The 18,535-nt window shown below is 39.9% G+C and overlaps 1 protein-coding gene across 1 annotated transcript in view; it reads right to left on the bottom strand.

Annotated features, from left to right (window-relative positions):
* LOC100549049 (myomesin-2) overlaps positions 1-18,535 on the bottom strand; it is a 58,857-nt gene that overhangs the window by 16,585 nt on the left and 23,737 nt on the right. Inside the window, exons 15-26 of the mRNA XM_019613926.2 lie at positions 17,408-17,604; positions 16,080-16,206; positions 15,148-15,332; positions 14,020-14,134; positions 9,392-9,548; positions 8,285-8,391; positions 8,128-8,172; positions 4,073-4,209; positions 2,686-2,830; positions 2,178-2,237; positions 1,800-1,867; positions 554-667 (exon numbers count right to left, since the gene is read on the bottom strand). Of these exons, the coding sequence (XP_019469471.2) occupies positions 554-667; positions 1,800-1,867; positions 2,178-2,237; positions 2,686-2,830; positions 4,073-4,209; positions 8,128-8,172; positions 8,285-8,391; positions 9,392-9,548; positions 14,020-14,134; positions 15,148-15,332; positions 16,080-16,206; positions 17,408-17,604 (1,457 nt within the window). The remainder of the gene's footprint in view (positions 1-553; positions 668-1,799; positions 1,868-2,177; positions 2,238-2,685; positions 2,831-4,072; positions 4,210-8,127; positions 8,173-8,284; positions 8,392-9,391; positions 9,549-14,019; positions 14,135-15,147; positions 15,333-16,079; positions 16,207-17,407; positions 17,605-18,535) is intronic.

Here is an 18,535-nt window from a genome sequence, read left to right as displayed (position 1 = left end):
TGATGTCTGGGGCTGCTCTGATGCCCCCAGTGCCCTACTCCTGGCTGGGGTTCTGGGATGGGGCCTGGCAGCTGGGCCGTGCCTTGATGAGCTCATGGAGGGACTCAATCTGCACAGGTCTCTGATGCTAATTCCCTTTTTCAACTAGAAGAACGAGAACCAAAGAGACTGAGTGATTAATGCAAGTCAGACTCCACACCTTGAGACTGTAAATCTCAAGGAAGTCCCTTGGGTAACTTCAAGAGGGTGCTCCCATGAGGGTCAGAGTGAGCAGCACTTCCTGAGTGCAAGTCACAACATAAACAGTCTCTTTCTGTTGTGAACTGATATGCAAAGGAAGTGTCGTACTTATTATCTCTTCTGTCATCATTTCCTGAAAACATGAATGAACAGTTAAAGATAGAAACGTGTTTTAGACAAAATGCAGACGCCTTGTGAGTTTTTCCATTTTTAAAACCCACTTCCTTTTTTGTTTGTTCTGTTGAAATACCAGATCATATCTTTCACCTGATTCACAACATTCAGATGAGGACTAGCACAGACAGTCACTCACCTCCGATATCAGCAGGGTGCACACACCATCTTTAAAGTCATGCTCTTCATCTACCATTATCTCCCTGTCATCTTTGTACCATACAATATGTGTTTCCTTCTTAATATTAGCCACCTAAAATGGACGAAAATCATATCATAGTATTTTCTGCATTTGGTCAGATGAACCTCACATTGCATGGATTAATCTGTTTGAACCCTGGGTAAGCATGAAAGAAGAGCTAAAGCTCTGCAACCTGATTGTAGTGAGTTACAAGGATGCTGCTGGAGGCCTCACAGTTAAAATGAAGGCTGCAAGGAGGAAACAGAAGGGAAGAAAAGAGAGAAAAAAGGGTTATCAACAGCTTCAAGGAGTCCAGTGATCCTGTGAATCTAGCCCAGGGGATTTTGACACACATAAACAGGCAATAATCAGAAAGTCTTTGAATTCACAAAGACTCATCACACCTATTAAGGTCCCTTTTGCTCAGCAGGTGGATGGTTGGATGGATGGATGACAGACTTGAAGAAAAATGTCTAAGCTATATTCCAAGGTGTTTTGTCTGAAATAAGCAGCAAGAGCACAGTGTTTCTGGTTTTTCTCTGCTTGCAGTACCCAGGGTGACATGCAGGGGACTGGATGACAGACCTAGCTCACTGCCTCGAACTGATGGGAGAGCTGTCAGGGAATGATGGGCATTATGGCCCTGAGGCAGGCACTCTGCATTCCCCCAGAACAAATGTTGCCATCATCCCATCCTCCTCCTGTCCCGGTCTCTCTCTTAAATGACTTAGGAAGCTGTGCAGGTGCATCTAACTAGTCCCCAGTAACACAGTGGTGATACTCAAAGGGTATGAAACAAGGATATTTCCCTTGCTGAAGGTTCTTTTGCATAAGCCTTTTCCTCCTATTCCATGCACAAAAACTAACGCACTGCTGTTTGTTCAGATATCATGTTTCTGCAAAGAAACCAAAGTTTACCGATTATACTGCTGGAGTACAAACTATTTGAATTTCACCACTGTCTTCATCAGTTTTTGAGCTGCTTTGAGCTGAACAAGGAGGTAAGTTTTGCCCAAGTCTCAGATCATTTACAGTCACACCAGCATGATTAGCCCATGGTACTTTCAATGGCTCTGTCTGTACTCAATATGCAGTTGGGAATCCAAAACCAAAGGCCATCTATTTAGTCCTCTTAGCCATCTAAACAGATGTTAATCAAAGTGTTTCTTGGAATGCTGCATTTAGTGTTTTCTTTACCTCTTACCTTACATTTCAGCATCACGTTACACTCATCAGTAACTTCCCATCCCAGCTGATCCACAAAATGAGGACCTGTTCGAAGTCACAGACACATTTTTTAAAAAAACATGAGTGCTATTCATGATACAAAAACAAAGACAAATCTGTTTTTCTTCATGAGATATTTTAAAGTGTTTTTGTTTTTTCCATTTATCCTTCAAAAGGTAAGCAACTACACAACAGAATAGACTAGATGTCTTTTAAGAGTCCCTTCCAATTCAAATGATTTTATGATTCCATAAAAAATGTCTATCTCAATTTAGAGTGCTCAATTTAGAGTGTATTAATATAAACAAACTCTTAAACTAAACTTACATGATTATCATGAGTATTCTTATCATACCTTGTTTCCTATGCCACTCTTTTCTCTGGAATTCTGCTTCATCTCGCAACTTCTTGAATACTGGAAATGAAAACCATTAACACATATGAGGTTATATGTACTACATGATTTACTAGAGCAGTACTGCTACCAGTGCAACTCTGTCCCTTGGAGGTCAAAGACAATCCTGTCATCAGGTCATTCTTTCTCTCAGCAACGAAATACTGCACATTTTCTACACAATCTAACATAGGGAACTTGCTTTAGCAGGGGGGTTGGGCTTGAAATCATTGCATCTGTAGAAAAGCAAGCCCTGACAGCCTTCAATATTTTACATTTCTGTAACAATTCCCTTTCCTCTGGGCTCTTTTAAAGTATCAGTTCTCATACACTCTCTGTTCTATTTGAGGCAGATAAGTGCTGTGACATGAACTTTTAATAGTACTAAATCAGGAAAACAGTGGAAAAGTGATGACTGCCAACCCTGGTATAACTTTCCTAGCCTACAGCATAGCATAGATTCACATACCATCACCGATGAGGACCAGGCTGGACTGATTGGTTGCTTTTCCATCCTGCAGTTGGAAAGTGTAAGTCCCTTCATCCTTGTCCTCAAGTTTATCCATAATCATTTCAACAAGGCCAGTACGCTGGTCCACCTTCATCTTATATTTCTTCAGGAATGGAAAGTAAATTAATTAATGAATATCAGAATCAGTATATTTGGCAAACATTGATATCTTTGGGGGAAATTCTGTTTTCTTTGTTCTCATTCCCACTATCTCTTTCCCTGGCTCTAAACACAGAACATAAATAAGAAATCTGTTAATGATGGAAGCATGTAACAGTCCTGCTCAATGATGAGTATTGTGATCTTTTTCATTAGAAAGGCATGGATTTGTATCTCTTTAGAACACTATTGCTTAGTAGTCAACATTTTTTTTAAAATTTCGCATAGAATGCTCTGGCTATCACAGAACCACAGAATGGCCAGAGTTGGAAGGGATCTCAAATATCATGAATCTACAACCCTCCTGCCACATGCAGGGCCACCAACCTCCACATTTAATACTAGACCAGGCTGCCCACGGCCCCATCCAACCTGGCCTTGAACGCCTCTAGGAACGGGGCATCCATAACCTCTCTGGGCAGCGTGTTCCAGCACCTCACCACTCTCTCTGTAAAGAACTTCTCCCTGACATCCAACTTAAATCTTCCCTCTCTCAACTTAAAACCATTTCCTCTTGTCCTGCAGTTATCTACCCCTCCTGTTTGTAGGGTCCCTTTAGGTACTGGAAGGCTGCAATGAGGTCACCCTGCAGCCTTCTTTTCTCCAGGCTGAACAAGTCCAGCTCCCTCAGCCTGTCTTCGCAGGGGAGGTGCTCCAGTCCCCTATTCTCATAGAGTGCGCTATCTAACTATTAGTATTGCAACAAAAACATGCCACAAGTTGTCCTTGGGAGTAACAAGCTCTGCTGCTGAAAACAACCACTTGTGAGTTTTCCCTTGGTGTAACACATTCCTCCGAACAGGAAAAGGATTTGAGAAGAGAGAACAAGTGGTCATAGATAAAAGACACTGGATGATCTGAGCTACTGCAGTGATTACTTGAAAACCACAGTAGTTGCTTACCTGTAACTACTTTCTTCCGTATGTTTCAGGACCTTCTACAGTACCCATTAGTTAACAGACCACGTTGTACTCACAAAGGAGGCAGGAAGGATGTTTATAAACTCCTTCAGTCGAATTTAGCTGGAGCTCAGAACTATAGACAAAGTCTTTCTAGCAAGTGGTATTTTCAATGACATACATTATTTCTGATGAAAATGCACTAGCGTTGAATTCTAATTGGAAGCTATTGAAGATATTAATGCTCATTTGTTATAAACATGCAAAAAGGCAATGTAAAGCCTTACCTCTCCATTAAAAATTTCCTTGTCATTAAATACAAAGTTGGCCTTTGCATTGCCAGACAATTTTTCAGCTTGCAACCAGAATCTCACTTCTCCTTTTTCCAGAATTTCTACTGCCAGCTCGGAGGCAAGTGGAATAGCTACAAAGAAGAGAGACAAGAATGAAGCATATACTTTTCTGCATAGGAACAACTATTTTCTTCACTTTTTCCATTAACTTCCGTTAATGTACGCAAGGTAACTAGCTTACAATAATTCTTTGTACCAATGGAATGCCTTTCCACCCATATGTACACAGAGCAACAGGCAAGACTGAATTATTTGATCTTTCTATCTCTAGGTCTATATAGAGTTGAAACATTTACAATTTGAATTGTGCTGGGGTCCCTCCATTCCAACACGGGGCTAAAGGTAAACTGCAAGCATCTGCAGCACAATGTGAACCTGCCTGGTGCAAACACATCTTTAATGAGTCACTTAATGTTGTTGCAAGGCAGTGAAGTGACTCATTAAGGAAAAGATAAAAAAAAAAACAAGCACAAAGGCAGATCAGAAAGTCAGCTGCTGAACTGCAGGTTGGGAGATTTTTGTAAGTAATTCTTGCTGAGTGGGACCTTTATCTCCAGAATTCGCTGAATATCACAAAATGCCCCAAATTTCCCCATTACTAATAAACATCTGTTTATTTATGAATAATGGAAATCCCCACATTCAGTAAGCTGTGTAAGCAGGAAAAAAAAATCTTGTAAAGAGTACTCTACTACAAACTACAGTCTTATTTTTTCCTTATTCCTGTTTGTAAAAGTACTCAGCATGCTTTCACTTTAACATTTTGTCAAGTTATTTTAATCAGTAGCATTAAACAGGGGCATTTATACTCTGATATCTGGGGATATTTGCTCATTTTATTATTTCCCATCATTTTACCTGTCTTAGTGGACTCTCAAATTTCCAACAAACTCATATACATAGATCATGCATGCTGTATGTGACCTCTGCCCCAAACTCCACTTTCACAGCAGTGTAAAGTCTGCCTTGCAAGGGTGTAACTGAGAAGAGTGCACAAACAAATTGCAAAACACTTGATTAAGTGTGCGGTGATGGGTGTCACCCTATACCTCCTCCCATACAAACCCCAGGGCAGGGTTTTTCCTAAACTTCACTTACGTAGAAGCCTCGCTATAGGGAGAGGACTGGGACTGGTGTAGAACTTGGCATCATTTATCTTTCATTTTTCACCATGCTAATTCAGGTTGGACACTAAGAAAAATTTCTTTTCAGAAAGAGCAGCGAGGCAGTGGCACTGAGGCTGCCCAGGGAGGTGGTGGAGTCACCATCTCTGGAGATGTTCAAGATGTGTGGATGTGACACACATCCACAGGATGAGGGATGTGATTAGTGGGCATGGTGGAGAGGGGGTGATGGTTGGACTAGGTAATCATAGAAGTGTTTTCAACCTTTATGATCCTACATTTCTAAACAATGGGATACTTTCTGGAGCTATTTTCTGGGGCTGAACACCACTGCCAAATCAGGTGGTGGCCATGCGTGAGGACTCCCTGCATCTTCTTTTCACACGAGCACCCTTTCCATAAATCTACACCCTCCCACACTCATGCTTTTGGTGCCACAGAACACGTCTTTGATGAATATAAAGCTTCTGGGTGGTGAGGACACAGAAGAAAAAAAGAAAAAAGAGAGCGATGAAAAAACACAGAAGAGAAAAATGTTTAAAAATGAGCCCTACAGAGACAGGAGTACTAAAAGGAACCGGTTGTGAAGCTTCCTCCCCTACTGTATTGCTTGTGAGAAACAAAAGGAATGTTATATCTTGCATAATTTCTCAGAACAAACCACCAGAAATGCTACAGAGCCTGCAGAAGTAACAGGAGGAGGGTGAGAGCAGACATCAGGCTGCTCTGCTTTTGTTTCACTGTCAGCTCTGTGGGAATGTCAAAGTCCCAGCATGCAATTAACAGTGAATATCTTAGTCTAAAAAGGAAGAAAATACCTCAGAAACTGTTCAAGAAGAAGCTGAAAGGACATAAATGGATCATTTGTGGGAAAAGGCCACTCACTCCCCCATCTAAAGTAATCAGACAGGTCTGTGTAACAGTCCTCCACCAGTAATAACCCTATTTCAAAATATTTCCATTTTACAAAACACAAACTGTCTTCAGGGATTTTGAAACGCCATCATGCTTTCAAGGTTTCACATCCTATTTGTATAACATCACAGATTACCACGTGCAGTTGACAGAAAATCTTCAGGCAGATGCTAGTGCTAAACTGAAGAGCTGGATTATTTGTTTGCAACCAACACCAGTACAATAGGATGTTCAAGAGCAGTAGAGTTCTGCAGGACTGCATTATCTGAGCAACTCATTTTCCCACAGTTACTTGCTGCAGACGTTTCTGAGTAGAAGCTAGAGTTAAGTGCAGTTGAGAAGTACAAATCAAACAACGTGCAAGAGCTTATGTTGAATCAGAAATGGCAGCAACTCATTTTCTGTCAGGAAGTTGGGTATTCATCAGATTAGTGTTTATAAATATCTAAAAGAATGTGAGAGGCAAATGGATGAGGCCAAGTTCTTTTCAGTAATGTGTACGGATAGGACAAGGAACACTGGCCTAAAACTTGAACATAGGAAGTTCCATAATAGTATGCAGAAAAGCTCCTTATAGTAAGGGTGACAGAACACTGGAACAGGTTGCCCAGAGAGGCTGCGATGTCTCCTTCTATGGAGATATTCAAGATTCATGTGGATGCCTACCTATGTGACCTATTGGAGGGAATCTGCTTTAGCAGAGGGTTGGACTCAATGATCTCTTGAGGTCCTTTCCAACCCCTGCAGTTCTGTGATTACTCAGAGAGATGACCAAAGTTTCATGTTGATCCATAGTTCATTATTATTTTCCCAGTCTCATAGATAAATGAAGATATATTTCAACCTATAATTGTAATTGATAATTTTGTAGTGTTCACAGGGCCTAGCAAGCCCAAAGCAAAAAAAGAAGTTTCCTCTCCTCTGATTTCACCTGCTTCCCCTGGAGGCTCTATGCACAGTGTACTAACACCTAACGACACATAAAAAAACCCAAACCCACATTCTGTATCCCGAGGAACTTAATTTTGAGACATTAGTTATTAATACAGAATGTGGCAAAGAGCTGAGCAGAGAAGGGTTGGGGCAAGTAAGGACAGGTGACAGCAATAAGGAGATGTGATGACTCATGCTCAGAGTGAAGATAGGGTTGGGAGAAATAAACAGGGGGTGCTTGGGCTGTCAGAATATTGAGAAGAGCAGAGTTGATATTGAAAGGACCTGAAGGGAAATGACATGTACAGAAAGACAGGCAATTTGTGTGGCCAAGTTGTGGTGGGGCTGAGAGGAATGATGCAGGCTGGGCGAGTAGAGGTGCCATTGTTTTCTTATTTTTCTTATTATTGTTTTCTTCAATTATTCAAGCAACATTCCACTGAAAATAAAAGGTTGTGCCACTGTCAGGATATTATGAAGATATAAGAAATCTGTGAACTTAGCAAAAGTATCACTCCAAGAAGCAGGAAAGGTATTTACATCTCCAAGTGGAACAGAAAAGAGTGTGACAAATCTCAGCAGAAAAATTCTGTATATACAGATAACTACACTGCTTGCTCTGTTAACCGTAATTTTAAATTGTTTTAATTTCAGTTGAGATGAAATTAGAGGGGCAGATAATTTTTCAAATTCAAGTGTTCAGATCAGGCTAGGCACTCCAAGTAAAGACAAAAAGCTGCTATGAAGAAGAAATAAAACCATTAAGACACTTATTTTCAGTCCAATATAGAGCATATACTTAGTATATACTTAGATCAGTAACCTGCAAAAGAACGGGAAGAATATCAGCAATACACAAATGCTGTGAGTGAGAAAAATAAAGGAATCATAGGTTTTCAATTCAAAAACACACATCTGAAAGCAGTCTAGCAACTTCCCTATCTGATGCTGGCAGGAGCTTCGTGATACATACCCCAGTGCAAAACTGTCCCTTACAGACATGTTTGATTCACTTACTTGGGAATTTGCGTTCATGGCTCAGAGCAAGCAGGCGTTTCATTTCTGCAAAAGATATGAAGTAATACATGGATATCATGAATACAGAAAAGACAAAAGCAGGAAGAAACAGAAGGCAAAGCAAAACAAGCATGCTTAGAAGATGCTGTGTGTCTACCTTCTTCATCAATTGTGTAGCCTGACGAAACTCCATCGGTGTCTGTAACAACACAGGAATAAATTCCCAAATCATCTTCCCCAAGATTCTTGAAGATTGCTTTTGACCTTTGGGAAAGAAACAACAACAAAAAAAGATAAAAAAGTAAAACTAGTCTGAACCAAGATCCTTTTTCACTGTTGCAAAACCAGATTAAAACACCCTTGTATTAGCTTCTGCTCTGACTGCAAGGCAAATACAGGTGTCCTGACCAGAATAAACCAGGGTAGGTTATTCATGTGTGGTACAAATGGAAATAGCCCAGCCCGTGAAGCACCCATGAGACTGAAAGGTGACCAGTTGCCTGTTATGGGACAACAGCAGAGAACTGGGTGCAAGATTTGTAACTTCTCCAGGAAGCTATAGAAGCTCTCAGTGCCAGAAGTATTGGACTTAAAAGCATACTGTCTAGTCTTTGATGAATGAGGAAGGATATTCTAAGTGGAGGCTGATTCAGCTTTCATATGCAATACCAAAAGTGGTGTTTCTTCCTGCATGGTTTCTATAACCAGAAGAGCACACAGATACTTAATAGGCTGCACCAGTACATTTGCCTTTTCTTCCTCTCTGAAAAATGCCTGAAAAAAACTTGTAGAGAATTGCTTGCTTGCTTGTAGAGAATTACAAATCAGGTTAGTAGCCAAATCAGGCTATGGTGATATTATAAAAACAGCATCTTGCTCAGATGATTGTAATGTTACACAGTCAAAGCATTTAGCAAGCAGACAAATAATTTAAGCCTTTGGAGATTTAACATAACAGCAATTGGAATAATCTGTCCTGGCTGGCAGGTTGTAAGAGGACAGAGCACAGATTTTCTCACTCTGTGCCTAAATGTAACTACGAGTAAACTGCCTAACCAGAAGGCCTGACTCATTCTGTGCAAGCTACAATTTCCATATGGTCTGCACATAGACTTGCTGACAAACAGCATACTCATGCCGAAGCCTTTTGGTAACAATGGCAGATAGAATTGCTACTGAGGTCATCCATCCAGAAAGGATGGATTTCTGTGGTCTGCTGAGGTTTTTCAAACATGAGATGATTGCTACCACTGAGTGCTCTTACTTTCCGCCTTTGGAATCGATGTCCAGTCGAGAGTCATCCTCAATTGGTTCATAGTTCTTGGACCAAACAAACTTAGAGTTTGGAGACATCTGATCACATTCAAAGTTCAAGGAAATGACTCCATCGTCATCCACATTAACCACCACTTCCTTAGTTCCTGAAAGATCAGAACAAGGCAATTCCATTTTCTTAGAGATAACAGCAAACAAGTCTGATTCATAGGGTGGATTGAGAAGATCCTTTCTATTTTGGCAGGTGGCACATAAAGTGCTGCAAATATTGACAACATCAATCCTTGACTACTGACTAGATTTCTCATCCTAACACAAATAAATTAAGGAACAGATTAAAACACATTATAAATCAACTGATTTACTTAAGCAAGTCTAAGCACCCGTGAGACTATGATATTTTCTCTAGAAAAAAACCTGAAGGGGAAAAAATGCAAGCCTCCAATTCCATTAAATGCTTGAATTATTAAATAGCAATATTTTCTACGCTAAGGGGTAGTAAGTGTTTTCATTATGTAGCAAGAGTTTCTCATTCCCTAATCAAACAAAAGCTCTAGAGGGAATACTGGGTACAAATGTGGATGTTTAAAAAGGTGCAGGAGGCAAAAGAGGAAACAACCAAGCTGCTCAAGCTGCACAAATTTGTGCAACTGAGGCACATTTTTGGTGACTCTGGCTTCACTCTGGGTGGTTGGCTTAATTGCTGTGCTTGGCATCTGGCCCTGCAGCCATCTGCAGCATTAATGAGGACACACAAAGGGTGTGAATATTTACAATTAGCCGCTAAGTCGCCCACCCTGTTTTGCCAGTACCTGCAGTCCTTGGGCTGGATAAGGTGACCCACTTAGTCCCTAAAAGGCCCTGAGTGAGTCCCAGATCAGGAAATGGAATGCACGTCCTGCATGCTCCCTCCATCATGAAGCACAGGGAATTTTATCTGGGAATCCTGTACCTGCGGCATTAGCTTTCGTTTCAGCAGCTTGTCTGGTAATGCCACTGAAAGCACTGAGAAGTGTTGGAGAACATCCAGCTTCCTCTGAACAGCTCAGAGCTGCAGCTTACATCTGAATGGGGTACTCAGGTTACGTTACTGAGTTTAAGACAATGCTGGGCTGCCCAGAATGCTAATGGCGTGCCTTCTCACAATGCATTGTGTCTTAATAGAGCCCTATTCCCGACACTGAAATTAAGGGCTTTGTTTTCAGCATAATTCTTAATGAATCTCAAGTATGCAAGGAGATTTCTGTGTTTCATCATTCCAGTACTATACACGTCCTCTCCAGCACTGCGAGTAGCTCCTGTAACGACAAGTGATGTACATGCAATCTTCTTATTCTTTATAATTTGCTACGACTGTTTGATGAAATATTAGATTAATATCCCTGGTTTGGCTTTGTTATTTACCAGCCCTCATGGGAATGAAGCACAATAAGAACCAGGAGATGATTAATGGGTACTAAGGTCTACAAATATTTTGCGAGGCAGCTGCACATTTTTCAAAATTTTTATGATGTAATTTATTATATGCAAATTCATTGCTTGACATTTCACTAATGTTTAGTTGACATTCCACTAGTGTTTAGTTTCCTCTTGATCATTAGCACGTGAATGTTTGGGCGGCAGCTGATGTGATGTGTGAAGAAACACAGCCAGAGGGTACATTTGAAGAGCAGCATCTCCTACATTTTTTTTAGAGTATCCACATTAGAATCATAGAATGGCCTGGGTTGAAAAGGACCTCAAGGACCATCTAGTTTCAACACCCATGCCATGGGCAAGGCTGCCAACCAATAGACCAGGCTGCCCAGAGCCACATCCAGCCTGGCCTTGAATGCCTCCAGGGATGGGGCATCCACAACCTCCTTGGGCAACCTGTTCCAGTGCATCACCACCCTCTGTGTGAAAAACTTCCTCCTAACATCTAACCTAAACCTCCCCTGCGATGGGGTTAAATTTTTGGTTCTTCTATGGCTTGGTCAGCAGCACCAAGGGCAGAATCTGAAAAATCAGGTAATTGCAATTTTATACTATCTTAGTATGCTTCTGATTGTGTTGTGAGAGGTCAGGTGAGTGCAGGGAATTCCAGCAGGTTGCCCTGACTGAAACAGCCCTCATGTGCACCATCTTGCAGCCAAGGATACACACAAACGTGTAAAAGGCCTCCTGTTAAAAGGCTTTACAAAAGCCCACAGCAAAACACTTCAGGTAAGGTTAAAGGTTAGATCCCATAATATGACCCCCAGGGCAGATCAAATTCTTGTGCCAAGCCCTCCTGAAGCAGTTGATGCATGGTTTGAATCTAACTTCTGTTTATGCCAGTGTGCGAAAAGACTAAGAGCAGACCTGGGAAGGATCAGGAGAGATATGCAGTTGCTCCTAGACTTCTCTTGCCTTCTGTGAGATCTGCAAGATCACCAAAGTGATTTTGTCCAAAGGTAAAGTTTCAGCTCAAGACTAGCCAGCGCTGCTGAATTTTTTGTCTTTTTTTTTTTCCTCTCTCTTTTATGTGTGTGGGCTTTTTATTTAGCTTTAAGAGATAACTGCAAAAATGGAATACAGTTTTTAAACAAGGGAAGAATGGAAACTATCATACCATTCTATTAATACATGTAACTGGATAAAGAAAATTGATATCACTCATTTTAAAACAAGTATTTCCATTCAGGATGTTATTTACTTACATTCTTTGGTTAGAGAGCTCAGTCTCCTGGCAATGTTACATGTTTGCCAACATTCCAGTGACATTCCAGCAGGAATTGTCTAGAGAGATCTTACAATATTTTGTCTCCATCCACGATGTTAATAAAGACGGTATTCATTGGGCAACACCAGAAGATTTGTGGTAATTTTTAAAAATAGTATGATTGTTCTTTAGATTTGTGTGGCTTGAGTGAGAAAGCTGAAAGCCTATTCAGGAGACTGCTTTCTGAAATACGTTTTTTAATAAGCCTTTCTTAGCACTATTAAGAAGCTTAGTTTGGTGAACAATGTATCTGCATACCTTAGCTCAAAATATGGGTCAAACAAATTTGTTTAAGTAAATCATTTTCAAGTTCCCTGACTTTCTTGAGATCCATCAGACATCACAATGCTGAACAGCAGCCTGGCTTGCAAAAGCGTCACAGTCCTGAGATTCATCACCTTCTCTAATTGTGAGGATCGCAAAACAAACGTTCTACTCACATTTGTGGTGCTAGATTGAGCTTGGGCCACACTGGACCATGAAAACTGCTGAAAAATCTTTTTTTTTTTATGATGATCGTCTTCAGAACAGTTTACATTCATATATTATTTTAATTGCATGATCAATCATTCATTTCATACATTTAAATGTTATTATCATAACAAGGTTTTATAAAAAATCTGATGGATGGATATTAACCCTCAAGAAAAATAGATTAGTAAAGGCAAAAGTTCAGTACGAATACTGGTTTGATGTTCATTTTAGAAGTGGTTGGTATTGTAGTATCTAAGCTGTTTTCAAGAATCAGTTTCTAAGTCTTGCCTTGCTCTATTTGCAGGTGATGCGAACAACCCTAATGGTTCTTCAGTGGTTTGTTAGTCTGAACTTAGGGCTAATTTATTTTTGAAAGAGAAGGAAAAAGATGCAGTAGCTGTGAGAGATGAAACTGAGGTACGGATGGCCAGATGAGCAGAGAGATGAGCAATCCTGCTTGCCCTGTTATTATGATTACAGCTGTCAACATGGTAAGATTTACCCTATAGTGCCCCCTTTCATCTCATCCTGTAGGAAGTTCCCAGGCTTCTGATTTTGCTGTCATTGCACCCAGACTTCTCATGGCCTCTCTTTCCCACATCTCCAGTCTTTGGTGCTCCTGGCTCCACACTCCTCGCACTATGACCATTTTCAGGCCATATCTCCATTACCACCATATCTTCCTTTTACGCTAGACCAAATCTATTCTCAAGTATATGATTTTAGTCCTTCCACAGCTCATTTGTTTCTCTCCTGTTCCAATCCCTTCTTGCCTACACTCTTATCTCCATATCGCAGTCTTGCCTTTTCTTAACCATCCACTCCATCCAGCCCCTCCTTCCCATTCCACTGGTAGTAACTACAGTCTTCTCGTTCAACTATTTCTAGTTCTTTTCTACCTCTGTCTTCAGATATCCTTTTGATCACGTTTACAGCCTCACTGGGAGACTGTTCAAGGCATCTTAGGATTACATTTTTTAAATCTTTATTTTAAATACTAAGGGTAAAGAGTAATTTCTTTTACCCTTTCCTCAGTTATACTGCATAAATTAAACAGAAGAGAGAGATAAACAAATGATTTACTGTAGGAAGGGAAAAGCCTACAACTGTAGAATTTTTGGTTGGGCTGATCTTAACAAATCCTCCACTCATGCACTGTTCTATTGCAATATACATATAACTTTATATTCCTGAACAGGTTGTTACAATAAGAAAACCTATCCCGACTTAAAACATATCTGACCAGACAGAAGGATATATTCTTCAACTTGTTTCCTGTGTAGTAAGAATGTTCGACTTTGAGAGGGGTCAGATGATTCACGTGCAGCCTGTGTGCAAACACATCACACAGACAGGCACCTCTTTAAATATGACAAAAAGAGGAAGCATTTCTAGCAAACCTGGTCGTGTCTCAGCCACAACAGGATCAGTGATATCCGATGGTCTCCCAACACCAGCCTGGTTTGTCGCCCGCACACGGAACACATAGCTCACCCCTTCTGTTAGACCAGCTATCTGCAGGAAGCAAACATATGCATGATTTATTACAAAACACCAATTTTAATTTCACACTTTTTACAGTACCAGTCTGGATGCTTGATAATCATATTTTCTTTATTTTTTGTTTTACTCCTTTTCCAGTTGGCAAATATTGCTTCCCCTTTTTTTTTCTTTTCTTTTTTTCAGTCCCAGAGAAGCATGACTGGTATGTTTGATTTATGCTTTCCTTGTATGCCTAGCTAATGTTTAGGCAGTGCTGCAGCTGCCGTTGATTTATTTATAAAAGGAGCACTGTTATTTGAACAGGATGTTTTTAACTTGTGTCCATTGACCTCTGGAACAGCACAATCTTATACTGTAGATAAATTATCAGTAAAATGTCCCAGTCCCACTTCTATAGAACCAGAAGGGCAGTTAACTGTACGGATCTTGTTCTACTGTCTTGAGCAATTGCAGTAACATTGTAACACCTGTAAGTGCTCTTATAAAACATGCCTGAAAAGATCAAACCCTAAAGTGAATGTCTTCCAAATGCTCTGGAAAGCATAGAAGTAGCGAATCCAATTCAGATGTATCTCTGAAATTGAAATACACTTGATTCTTTATTTAGAAGTCATTCCACAAAATCGGGTGAAATAATAGTGGGAAATGGTTGTGTTTTACATGCCATTAAATGTGTGGAGAGAATAATTTGTTCTTGAAATAACCACATACCACATTATTTACAACATCCATTTTTGTGTAATGCTTTTGTGTAGCAATGCTCTTTGAGCTAGGAAATACCAGGGACGCCTACTGTGTTGTAATAATAACATGCACTTTTGGCACTCTTTTTTTTTTTTTTTTTCATACCAGATTATCTTCTAAGTTACTGCCTCGTCTGACTACACAGACTTCATACATGGGTGTCTTAGGCACAACATAGCCCGCCAAGTGTTTCAGTAAATGCTACACAGGATTATATTATCTATGACTGACTTCTTTAAGATCATTCTGTTATATTTTTATTGAATCTCAAACTACTTTACCTTCAAGAATTTCTTTTGAAGTGGCTTCTCATTGACGCTTCTCCAATGTTCCTCCTTTGCTTCAGTTTCCTTCATATCAATGTAATAACCAGCTATAGGACTACGACCAGTATAAACTGGTTCCTTCCACAGTAATACCAAGGAGTCCTTCCTAACTTCTGTGTATGTGACATCGTGAGGTGGCCCTGAAAGGTAAGAGTGAAAATTGCAATTGTATTATCAAAATAAAGACCAAAGGGATTAATGCATAAGACTTCAAAACACAAAATCAAACAACACATCGCACACCCAAAGCTGACATAACAGGTGCAGTTCCACTGTATCAGATCTAGATGAGATATGAATACGATTCATACCTAATAAAAGACTGGCCCTAAAAAACAGTCCAAGTTTTTGAGATTTGGTATCTTGATCAAATATTTACGAACAAACAAAAATTACAAATAATCTCCCAAGTCAGGGAAATAAGTTAACTATTAAGCTAATGTGCTACTTCAAGGACAGTTTTAAAGTCCACTGAAGCCAATGGAGATTGTTTTCATTAATTTCAGTGAGTGTTAAAAGGTCAGAGGTCTGGCCTTGAAGAAATATATAATACATGACAGAAAGGCTACAAGGACTCTCTGCCATCTCTGTTAGACAGGTTTTTATGTCTACCATTTAAACTAGGGAGCACAGTGGCAGACACAGTACAGAAACAAAGCAGTAAAAATAAAGAAAATACAAGCTGTTTGTAAAATGCTACTGGTTATGTGGGCATTGCTTAATTCATCAATGTAAGTACATTAAAGGAATGTGATGGAGGTACAGGCTTCGGTATATACTTCAGTACCCATTGACTGCCCTAGAAATAAGACATTGGGAACTTAGATTATTTGTTCCAGAACCCCCCGTGGATGGTAGTAACCCTCATGTTACACTCAGGATCCTACCAGGTACAGCAATGGTCCATTCTTCACATTTGAAGGGCTTGCTGGGCAGGGAGGGTGTCCCAACCCCAGCCAGGTTAGCAGCAGCCACCTGGAACTGGTACACCATGTTTTCCTTCAGGTTTTCAATCTGCAGATCCAATAAAATAGTACTTATTAACTTTGGATTAGGGCCTTAGGAGAATGTCACAATCATCTAACACATGAACATGCTCTGAAGTGCCTGAAGAGATGAAAGCTTTATTGATATCACACATAAGGGAATAACTATCCTGGCTTTCCCTCTAATCAGTGACATAGCATATGTGAGCATTTTCAGCATGCTCAGATTTTAAAACTATTCCTATTGAAAGACTTTGGTAGTCAGGGAGGGAGCGGATATTGCTCAACAGTTATACTGATCTCTCTCATGATAGGCAGCAAGTTCACTTAAGGCAAGAGTCGTCCTTGTAGCAGGGTGAAATTCAGTCCTGGCATTCCTTTTCAATTGCAAAGCAGCTCAGATAGATAGATGCTAGCACTGCACTTCTAAACTGGCCTTTAGAAACTAATCACAAAACCCAGCTTGCACAGAGCTGGTTCCAGTACCAGCAAGCACTTGAGTAGGTCCACCATGCCCAGTAGGAATGCCAGCTGTTTTGAGGGCCTGACTTCCAAAAATCCAGCCTATGTCCAGAGGAATTAATTCACAGATTATGGTTGGTGCCAGAATAACAGACAAGTTTACAAATAATTTTAGAGAGAAGAATTTAATGGAGTTAACTAAATAGTATTATCCACAGGCTTCTCTATTCTTTAGTGAGCTATTTGTTAAACGAGAGGATTTACGTAATAAGATGATCAGAAGAGCATCAGTGTGGTAAATGTTGCACTAAACGTATACATAAAACCTCTATGAGCAATTTCCATCACTTTGAGACAAACACTAACAAGGAAGCTAGTAGAATAACAAAGTATTTCATGTACCACAGAATTCCTGCAGTACAGGAAGCTGCAGTTTCAATAACATATTAACCATATGACACGAAACCACTGTTTTAATACCATCTGTTAAAGTTTTCCAAGGTCACAGCTACTACTATAATGTCTATCACTTCTGTACCACCTTTCAAGCAAGATAAACCTTAGAGGAAGGACAAATATGTTTACTATGATCCTTAGTATAATTTTGGTATGTTTCCATGAGAAGTTAGCAGAAATATGCACCTTGGATATAAGGCTTTGAAAAATCAATCTGTGCACTAAAGCATATCACCATCCTAATCTGACTTTGAGAACTCTTTTGGAAATATAGTTTGCACCCTCAGCAATAGCAGAAGTTGATCGCTTACCCTATATGCCCTCTCGCTAATGGCTTTAATGTTGGCCTCCCTCCATTTCCCAGGAACTCCACCAATCACTTCACGATAGTTCACGTAGTAGCCAGTAATTTCAGTTCCCCCAGTGGCTTTGGGTTGTTTCCATCCTAACACCATGGAGTCTCGAACACTCTCAAGGACCGTGATGTCATATGGTGGAGATGGAGCAGCTGTTTCAACATGAATAACATGTAAGTAGGAAGTAATATCTCAATAGCCAGACAGACATCTGGTTACCGTATTCAGGTGGCCCCCATCCTGCATTTCCAAGTTAGGAAAATACTTGTGCAGCCAAGGGGAGTTCTGCTGGAATGAGAAATGAAGGATAAAAGCTTCCATAAAGCAAACATGAAAATCCAAGTGGCATAACAATTAATTTTCAAGATCATTGGGTTTTGAGAAGCAAGCTGATACACAGTGAAATAATTAATGTGTTGCAATTGCAGCTCTGATGTAAGTGATCATGAACTTGTCTAAAACCGTGATAAATGAGAAACTAAAATTATCATTACAAGAAAAGTAAAATGTTAGAGATGCAATGATTTGTTTTCTTTTGCTGAAAGTGAATCCTTTTTCACAGATACAATAACTGTTGTAGTTCCTTTTTTTTTAGTAGGCCCACATTCTTCCTTTCACAGAATGCCAGTTATCTGTTCATTACCATTAATGTCATTAAATTTACACACTGTGTAAATTTTATCATTGCACCCTTCATCTTACCTTAACGGAAGTAAGCATAATCATAGGCACTGTAGGCTGACTGAAAATGGAACATGTCTGTTACTGGAACTTACTTTACAAAATCTGCAGCATTATCCTTTTTTTTTTTTTTCTTCCTAATAATTACAACAGAAGAGAAATAATTAACTTTTCCCAACCCGTTTTCTTATAATGCCCTCTCTATACGTATTGGGGAAATATTTGCCTACACTTAGTATATCATGTACTGGTTAAAAGTCCTATCTGTGACCTTCCAAATCTGATGGAAATCTTACATCACATACTTTTGTCTTTGGTATTCTATCACAGCGTTTGCTACCCCCAGGTGCAGCCCCTGTATCTTGTTTGCTGTTCAGAGTTTTGAACTAGCTTTTTGCAATC

The sequence above is a fragment of the Meleagris gallopavo genome, chromosome 3 (genome assembly GCF_000146605.3).
Source record: "Meleagris gallopavo isolate NT-WF06-2002-E0010 breed Aviagen turkey brand Nicholas breeding stock chromosome 3, Turkey_5.1, whole genome shotgun sequence".
Classification (NCBI taxonomy): domain Eukaryota; kingdom Metazoa; phylum Chordata; class Aves; order Galliformes; family Phasianidae; genus Meleagris; species Meleagris gallopavo.
This window is presented reverse-complemented; position numbering and strand designations above follow the sequence as displayed.